Below are 9,656 nucleotides of genomic sequence, written 5' to 3' on the forward strand. Positions count from 1 at the left end.
CGTCCTTACCTTCATCTTCGAACTCGGACCACTCGTCGCGGCGACGTTCCGCACTGGACGGTGGACGGACTGTTGGGACTTCGTACGTTCCCGCGGTGATCTGGGCCATGATGTCGTCTTGAGCCAACTTGACGGCGTGGTCGTTTACGAGCGTCTGCCACGGCTCCTCGTTCTTCTCACCAGCCCAAGTCACGTTTGATTTTGTGCTTGATATGGTGTCGCGGCGAACTCGCGCCAGGGCAGCGAGGGCGAGCCGGCTTATCTCGTCTGCGGCCGGATTCAGCGCGTCCGTAGACTCAAACAAAGAGCGCATGCTAGGGTACCTGTAAGTGTCGATAGTCGACGGGTCCAGCGCGTTCTCGAGCGTGGCGTCATAGCGTTTCTTGTCCTTCTGCTTCTGGGTCGCTAGGTCCTCGGCAATGGGTCCGTTGTAGGGGCGGCCATCGCGTGTGGCTCTGCCGGGCTGGCCCCCGAGCCAATACGCTTCTCCAGCAATTTGAGGAAGGCATAAAAGCCCCATGTCTCAGTGCAAAGGCTGGTGAAGGCCCAGCGGGCTTGAACGGCGCGCATCTTCAGCTTACGACGCTAAGTCATGGCCGCGGCCGTGGCAAGAGGAGCGTGTAGAGCCCACTCCCAGAAAGCACGGCGATGGGTCATCCAGAAACGCCAGTGCGCGCGGTATACCTGACTGAACTTGATTGGATCGTACCACATGGGACGTCCGGTCCAAGGGTACGCGAGGCGCCAGGGCTTCTTACCAAGGGCCTCTGCCTTCGCCAAGATGGCAGCAATTGCCCGACGAACGGGAGCTGGAGCAGTGCGGCTCACGTCGAGAAGATGACCAAACTCGTTGGATGGAACGTGCGACTTCTTGGGCTTGCTGACGACGCGAGCCTTCTTCGCGGACGACTTGGAAGTAGAGTCGGCACCGCTGGACTTACGTTTGCCTCGCGCTGGCGACTTAGGCGACTTGGGTGTCTTCTTGGAAGGCGACTTCGACAGCTTGCTCGACGACGTTGTCAACGCAGTAGCGGAGCCTGAAGCGGGAGCGGAGTCTGACGGCGCGGGGAGGGCCACGACGGTTCCTTGGAGCGAAGTGTCGGTCTGACCATTCAGGATGTCCTCGGCGAGCTGGTCGAGGAACCGGAGACCCGACGACATGCTGTTAGCGTCCAGGCGCGCGCGCAGCTCGGTCCAAAACTGCTGCTGGAAGGCTCGCGCAGTGTCCCCCGGGGGTGCCCTGCTCTTCGTGGTCGAGGGCGGCGTTGAAGAATGCCCGGAAGTGCCTCAGCTCGGCGGCGGAAAGTCGCGTGGACATGGCGGGAGCGGAATGCGAAATGAGAGAAACTCGAAAACTGAAAGTTTTTACTTGATGTCTGCCAAGAGGCACGCGAGAAGGTTCGACAGTTGGGACGTGGCGTTGACTGAGGGACGCAATGATGCTTGGTGACTTGGGCGGACAAGGTGTCGGTTAAAGAACCTTCCTAACGGCTAACGGTCGGCAGGAGCTGCTTTTGAGACGATGTCACTTGACAATTGATGGCGATGCTAGGAACGTTTGCGAAATGGGCGGAACAGGCAAACTGGGCGATGGAGTTCGAAGTGGCGGACGAGATGAGGGTCGTCGGCAGCGCTGTGATGGGGATTGTGATCTGGATTGCGACGACGCCTCTGTGGAACGTGTCGTGGGCGTTCCTCGACGGAGCGATCGAGAACGTGCGTGCCATCTACTTTTTCTGGTATACTTGCTGCGATCGCTACCTGGGGGCGGCTCGAAATGCCCATGCCGCCGCTGTGCTACCTCTGGACTACGCGTGCGCGCTAGTGAAGCTACTGTTCTTGGTTCCTATCGCGGTGTTACAGGACTACGAGTCCCGATTCGGGATTACAGGTCGTATGTGCCTTAAGTGGTGTGAGGCGCTCCATCATTCGTGCTGCCTGTACGTTCCAGATGCGAGTCTCTTGCTATGGGGAACGTCCTGCCGGTACGCTCGCGCCACTAGCAAAGCTGTAATAGCTGTTGTGGATAGAGTTGGGGACTTTATCGCTGGGAGCTACTTGCTGACGTCACTACTACTGTCAATCCTAATCTACCTGCCCCGCCTGGTGTACGAGAGCGTCGAAGGAGTGCTGTGCGGCTGGATGGGAGTGACGCAAGTTGTGTTGGTCGTGGTCGTCTACCTGGAGTTTGAAATTGGCTGTTGCTACTGGAATTTGGCTGTGTTAGTTGTCGGTTGCTACAGTTACGTGTTGCGATATTATGAAGGGCTCCGGCCAAGCGCTATAGACCAGAATGATAAGGCGGCGAGATCCAAGTAGGAAGGACTCGCTGGTCGTATAGAGCGTCGGGAGGAAAGAGAGCGAGCTAGCGTGGAACGACTGCGAGGCATGCAGGCCGAAGGAACGTCGTCTGGGGTAAGGTACGAGAGTCCGAATGCAAGTGGAACGTCACGTGGGAACGTACCAGATCTGACCATGGAAGACACCGTGCGACAGGCTCCGGGCGATGTGGCTCGGCGAGGACACCGAGCGTCAGTCGGGGAGAATTGTCACGGTGTACAGCTAGATGGTGGATTAACGATGCTGGCTGACTGCCTGCAGAAGGTCTACTCACTCCAGACTCTCCGGACCACGGCCAAGCAAGCGGGACCTCCGACCAAGACAGTGACGTTCCAAGTGTGAGGTCGTGAAGCAGCTGGTCGTGGCGGGAACTAGATCTGGACCGCCACACACGAGGGACCTGCGGAAAGGTAAGGAGCTCTGGAAGCTCGTAGCGAGGTGAAATGAGGAGGTCAGTCGTGGATTTGCTACCAACAAACAACACAAGAATATATCAACTTTTACATTTCTATCCCAGTAATGTCGCTAATACTACTACCTCCTACGTCAGCTTAAGATACTCACGACCCCGATTAGAGGAAGACCGCGACACTGCAAAGGTCGCGTCAACTCAAGTCCATGCTGTAGAGAGTTCAACTCAGGGCCAGCGCCTTGGCACAATTTATGCCAGTGAAGCTACTGACTGATCCGTGCTTTAAGTAGGGCTTCAATTGTCCTCTGGAGAGGCGCTTCAAATGCTTTCGGACGCCCCAGACGTCTAAATCCAAAATGATAACTTATTGCAGTAAACCTGGTCGCCACCAATATTGTTTTTCACTAATTGTACTTAATATTATTATATTCTTATTTCCTGATTCCGAAGAACTACGTGTATTAATATTATTGTGCGTTCTATTCGAAATTTCCGCCCGCCCACACGCCCGACAAATCGTGTAAACCTGGATTACAAAATAAACCTTTGGTTGCACCAACAATCACTCTCACTCGAGGGCCCGCACTGCGTCGACACCACTACAATCCCCGCTCCGGCGTGGCCATGCACGCACATCGCCGTACATTGTGACCATCCACTCACCACGAGACGGAGCCTCTCTCTGTCATCTGGATCGCTCACCAAGCGAAGAACGGCGTCCTCCAGCGCGTCGAACGGGCACCCGGACAACTCTACCTGCCTCAACACTCGCTCCTGCTGAGTTCAGGACCGATGTGTCTCCCTCCGAGTTTGTCGCTGCTGCTTCTCGTGGAACGTTGGAGAATACATCGACTTCAGAGCGCACTGATACAGCTTCTACTGATTTCTGCGCGACACTTCCTGCTCCAGAGATTGCTTCTGTCGGTCATGTTGAAGCCAGTGCGACTCTATCCGCTCCTGAACGCGATGCTGCGCCTGTAGTCAGACCCATGGAGGCAGGAGAAACTGTATCAGTTCATGAAGCGGCTTATGAAGCTCCTGGTGATCTTTTCCAACTACTTCTTCGGCCCATTATAAAGACATCAATTAACCAGTGGGATACGTCCGGTGAGGTACAACGTGATGAAGTGCTTACTAAACGTTCTTTTGACGGCATTATGGAGGTTGTTTGGGAGAAGTTTTCTCCTAGCACAAAGAAGCAAGCCGTCAAGACCGATGGTATCTGGAGCGTGGAGGATCCTCAATTCTCGGAGTGGGCAAAGTTGCTACAGTTCAAGGTAAAAACACGCATTGTCGTCTCTACAAAGTCAGCACAAGCATGGAACCAATGGCTCGTTGCAAATAAAGGAGCTACTGTGACTCTCATGGTCTACGAGTACGGTATGGTCATTGCAACTGCTAAAGACCGAGATGACTTTATGAAGGCGTGCGTCCAACCAGAGGAGACGGATCGTGCAGGTGCAACAGCAGAAAGTTCCCTGCGAGAAGTAGTTGAGGCGCTTCGACAGAAGTGGGGAAATATTTTTCAGGCATCGGCGGTTGTCTAGCGTATGTGGGCGAACCACGTGACACGAAATCTAAATCGCTCGACTTGGAATGCTAGTATTGCCAGCCCACCGCCAAGCTACATTTCAAACCTTCTCGATCCAGCGGAGTCACGCTTTGAGGAGCATTTAAATGGAGTAGCGCTATCTTCCAGTGTGGCGCTAGACTGTGTGAACGCCTCTATCGGCGACTGTCAGCAGCTCCGTCGCTACCTTGAATCTGCTGGACGTTACCTTGACGATCAAGAACAGCGATTGGTAGCACGTGAAGCTATCATTGAAGGCATTATTCGCAATCTCGTGTCTCCGTCTCCAAGCACGATCATCGACCCGATGCCCCTGATTGAGGACATCGAAGACACAGAGCATGCCGAGTAAGAATTACCATAGTCAAGCAAGTTTTCTATTATCTCTCAAGTGTGAGAGCTAAAACGTATCGTACTTTGACTAGTTAAAGTTTACGATTCCTCATCAAGCACAGTAAACTCCAAGTCATCATTTCTGGTCGTCATTGTGTTGAGTTCTGGTTGCGTTCGCTTTTCAATCGAAAGAGGCCCAACAGGATCAAAGTAAGCTTGAATATTCCATCCACAGTGCTGAAATACCTTGCTGAGATTGTATCGTCGGAACCGGCGAAATGTCTGGACAACAAAAGGCTTAAGATCACGCCCACTAGATTCGAGGTAGTGTCGCTGGAATGAGCGCTTGACGTAGCCAAACAGAAAGTATATCGGATTAAAAAAAGGGCAATAAGCCGGAAGGAAAATGGGCACAGCACCAACACTGCGAAGGAAGTGCACACCCTCTGGGTGCCTGTGAATAGTAGCGCCATCCAAGATCCAGACTGAATTTCGACCAGGGTATTGACGAACCGGTCCACTTGGGCAATGTACGAAATCTTGACAGCATTTTGTGAACTCCACTCGGTCACATGTGCCCTCCGTGCTGAAGTAGTCTAGAACCCCATTAACGCCAATAAACGCTAGGATTAAACCCGTGGCTTTCGCTCAAATTCACCGCGAATAGCAGCCATCTTCCCACGAATAGCGTAACCTCGCTTGCGTATCATGCCTCTGTTATCGAAGCTGACCTCGTCCAGGAAAACAATGTTTTGGTGGCTCCAGTCTACGTGGCTTAGTTCCTCCACGAAGCGAAGCACGTCACGTTCCTTGATGTGCATCGCGCGTCGCTCCAACACCTTCCAGGTGAGGCCATACGCGTGTATTATTCTCCAGACTGACGTTTTTGAGGTGTCAACAGAATGAGTCCTCTTGAAAGCATCTTGGGCTTCGTCAAGATACGCAAGAGGTCGCTCCTCGTAGTAATTAAACAGCCATTGACGCTGCTGCTGTGTGTATTGTCTCCTGGTGACTGTGTTCACTCGCTGAAATACCCCCGTAGTTTCGTACACCTTAATCCTGTTACGGATTGTGCGCTCCAACTTGTTGAAGATGTGCGCAAGATGCTTTTTGGAATAATCAAGCTTGTAGTAAGCATAGAGGCAATGGTACACAGTGTTGGCGTGGGCGTGCTGCCGTGTAGCAGCTTCCTCTATGGTGTTCGCACACTACGCTATGAGCGCAGCACTTCAACATGCAGCCAGCGCCTTATTGAATATATTTAGGCTAATAATCAGCGTTGTTTTCTTATTTTGGACCATAGCTTCTTGTTGCCTTATCGCCCGATTGCTGCCTTTCCCCAACACGCACACCTTCGGCAAATTTGAACGGAATTGACAATAGCTTAAAAAAACAAGCTAATCACCGAGACAATATACGGGTCTGGGCCAAAATATCTGCAGGGTAATTGAATCTTAATTTCAATCGAGTTTCATGTGTACTGCTGAGGTAAACCGTCCGGATAGATTCAGTAACTATTAGGAGTATCGCTTTAATTAACCCCCCAACGCCCAACGGTTGTACGTACAGCAGGAATCATGTTGTACGTACAACATGTTAAAAGTTGGGCTATTTTGTTGCAAAATATGGGCAAACTTGAGAATGCACAGGGCTGGGGTTGTTGAGATCAGTCTCTTTGGCAATAAACAATACAGATTCTCCCCTGGGTTGGTGGCTGAGAGCTCATTTCGAGAAAAGACCTGAAGGAGAGACACGTGTGCACGATGGCCCCGCCTCGAGAAACACGCCGCGAACGCCAGCAGTTCCTGCAACGTCTGGATGGCCGAACTGCGCACGACCGAGAGCGCATCAGGAAGGAGCATGCGGCGTACCTGGCTGGCGAACGAGAGGAGGATGCTGACTTCGGAGAAGATCCAGCACCTACACGCAGCGCGACAGCTCGTCCTCTGCTTCCGGTTCCGATCGGCAAAGATGCCTGTTACGTGCGTGCGCAGCGACGTTTGATCTCGCAACAGCAACGTGCTGTCGCCGCAAAGACGTTGGCAGGCTCCGGCAAGAAACGGTTGGCTGCTAGTAGGGACTTGAGCGACGATGATGAGGACTATGATTCCGATCGGTTCGACGAGGAAGCGGATGCTGATGCAGACGATGAGCGACTAGATGCAGCAGACTCCCCAGTCAAGACACGGCCGCCAAAGAAGAAGAAGAAGAAGACGGCCGCGGCGACCCCGACCAAGAAGGCGACCCCGACCAAGAAGGCGATCCCGACCAAGAAGGCGACCCCGACCAAGAAGGCGACCCCGACCAAGAAGCCACGAAAACCCACCGCGTCGCAAGTTGCTAAGGCAGCGGCAAAAGCAGCGAGGACAGCAGCTGCCGAATCGCGCTGTGAAGATTCGGTGAATGCCGAGGAACAAGGGAGCATCGCTTTGGCCGAGGCCAGGAAGAGATTGGAGGCGATTGGTGAAGCGAACAAGAAGAGGAGCCGCCAACCAAGTGGGGACACCAGAGAGGTACACCATGTTTTATGCTGTCAGATACTACATGTTCTCACGAAATGTTGTTGTACGCTGCGCAGGTACATACAACATTTGGGACATACAACATGGATACAGCGTCGCTATGCTTTCCCTACAACGTCGTTATCGACAACATGTAAACAACATGAACAGCAGCTAACATATATTGTCTATCGACAGGGGTTTCACCGATCCTCAAGATACGTCAGAAGCACCGTCGCCTCGAACGTTGTCTGCAGCGCCTGCGCCACCCCCGTCTCCTGAATGTTCAGCTCCTGAATGTCCAGCTCCTGAATGTCCAGTTGCAGCACCAGAAGACGATTGGTACGTGGCAAAGTCTTTGATGCTGATTATGTATACTAACGTTGTGCGTATCATAGTGAAAGCTCAGCATCCATTTCCCAGACTCCTGTCCCCGACGCGGCAACCTCTACCCCTGTTTCGCCGACTTCTGCTCCAGCCTCGCTGTGTTCCGCTCCAATTTCACCTGAAAGAACGTCGGTCTCAGCCTCTCCTATCGCTGCCCCCGCTTTCGCTGACGAGTTTGATGCGTTGAACTCTGATTGCGAGGAAACAGAGACCGAGATTACGTTTTACGATGATGATGACGAGTGGAGTCGAGCGAGAAGTGAAGGTGAGGGCTTTGCGTCGGGTGAAGACTACAGTGATGAGGACGATAGTGAGGCTGGATCAGATACTATGAGTGCTGATGGAGAAGCAGCTGGTTCGACACAGCAGTGGAGCGTCTTAGAGAAGCCGGAAATGGTTGATTTTGTGATGGACGATGCCAACATGGCTGCCATGCGAGCTAACGGGTGGAACTTAGGTTCGTGACAATGAGGGGTGTAGCCTCCAACATATTCTAACATGATATATGATGTATATACAACATGTAGACCCAGACAATTTCCCGCCTGACCAACATTACCCAGGATTATATTCTGGGGAGTATGGACCAACCGACGAGGTACTGGCCCTGACACACTCACCGCTCAAGCTATTCTTCTTTTTCATGCCGAAGAGTTTGTGGAGACAAGTTGCAAAGGAAACCAATCGCTACTTTGTGCAGAACCTCACTTCACGAGTGGAGCGTATGTTCAGCTCGCAGAAGACACCTGCCAAGAAGTCCAAAGAGTGGTTTTTGCATCGCGAGGCCAAGAAGCGGGACGTCAAGCCGCACGAGATACTGCAAGCGCTTGGATTACTGATGGCAAGAATGCTGAACCCTCACCGCCGCAGGTTACGTGATCATTGGGGCACTAATGCAGTGGGAGCTATCCCACGGGGGACGTTCAACGATTTTTTGCCGCGAAACCGCTTTGAACACATCATGGGAAATCTTCACTTCACCAACAACGCAGACACGAGAGCAGCAACTGACCGCGCCTGGAAAGTCAGGTCTATCGTTGAAACGCTGCAAGAAACGTTTCCGTTGGGTTACAAAACGCCGCCGATCATATCATTTGATGAGGGCGTTCTACCTCTGAAGAACCGGAACAATCCTACGCGTCAATATCTCAAGGCGAAGCCTCACAAGTGGGGCACAAAGCTTTTTCTGACGTGTTGTGCAGATACTTCCTACTGTATGAGGTGAGATGACCGCGAGTCCTTGCGGACTCGCGGTTTTTTTTTTTAACCAAGTCTATCATGTTGTATCTAATGTTGTATGCTTGTATGCTGTATCCTACAACAAGAAGACTTGAGGTGTATTGTGGCAAAGCGCAGCAGGTCCATGAAGTAGGCAACGTTCCAGACAGTCAGCGATCTGCAGATCCAAACACCGGGCCGTCAGCAGTTATCCGAAACTTGGAAGCTGTCCTGCCACCACCCGAAGATGACGTCTATCACATTGTAGTGACGGATCGATTTTATACGTCAGTTCAACTGGCGTTTCAACTACTACATAGGAATGTCTACAGTATCGGCACGATAATGGGTGACAAAGTGGGCTATCCTCAGCAAATTGTTGAAAAAAATCGAGACCGACCCAAAAGCATACCGCACGGTACAACAAGAATGGCAGTGGCAAAAGCTTGCCCCCTAATGACGGCTTTAGTGTGGTGGGATAGAAAACCCGTGCAATTCTTGGGGACTGGATCGAGCCGTGCGATGGAGGAGTGTCGTACGTATATGCAAGAGGAGTGCTGTTTCCTATTCATCTAATCAATGTTGTGCTTGTTATCAGAGAGGCGTACACGTGGAACACACGGCAGACGGACTGGTGTCCCTTGTCCTGCTATGATTCGAGACTATCACAAATGGATGGGGGGCGTGGATGTCCATGACCAGCTGCGCCTCCAGCGTTACTCGTTGCAGTTGCAGACTTGGTGCAAGAAATACTACAAGTCCATATTCTTGGGGCTTGTGGATGTGGCGATTGTGAATGCGTATATCATCTTTCGTGAGGCACATAAGCGAAATGGTGGGTCTCCAATGTCGCACGCAGAATTCCTAGTGGAGCTTCATGCCCAGCTGCTTGCTC

The 9,656-nt window shown here is 52.3% G+C and overlaps 1 protein-coding gene across 1 annotated transcript; it reads left to right on the forward strand.

Annotated features, from left to right (window-relative positions):
- Nucleotides 1-3,909: 3,909 nt before the first annotated feature.
- On the forward strand, nucleotides 3,910-4,674 carry PITG_01732 (uncharacterized protein; the record flags this gene model as incomplete). Its single annotated transcript, XM_002908305.1, has 2 exons — nucleotides 3,910-4,178; nucleotides 4,365-4,674. The coding sequence occupies 2 exons, from the start codon at nucleotides 3,910-3,912 to the stop codon at nucleotides 4,672-4,674; spliced, it is 579 nt and encodes a 192-aa protein (XP_002908351.1).
- Nucleotides 4,675-9,656: the final 4,982 nt, after the last annotated feature.

This window comes from Phytophthora infestans, genomic scaffold (assembly GCF_000142945.1).
Source record: "Phytophthora infestans T30-4 supercont1.2 genomic scaffold, whole genome shotgun sequence".
NCBI lineage: Eukaryota > Oomycota > Peronosporomycetes > Peronosporales > Peronosporaceae > Phytophthora > Phytophthora infestans.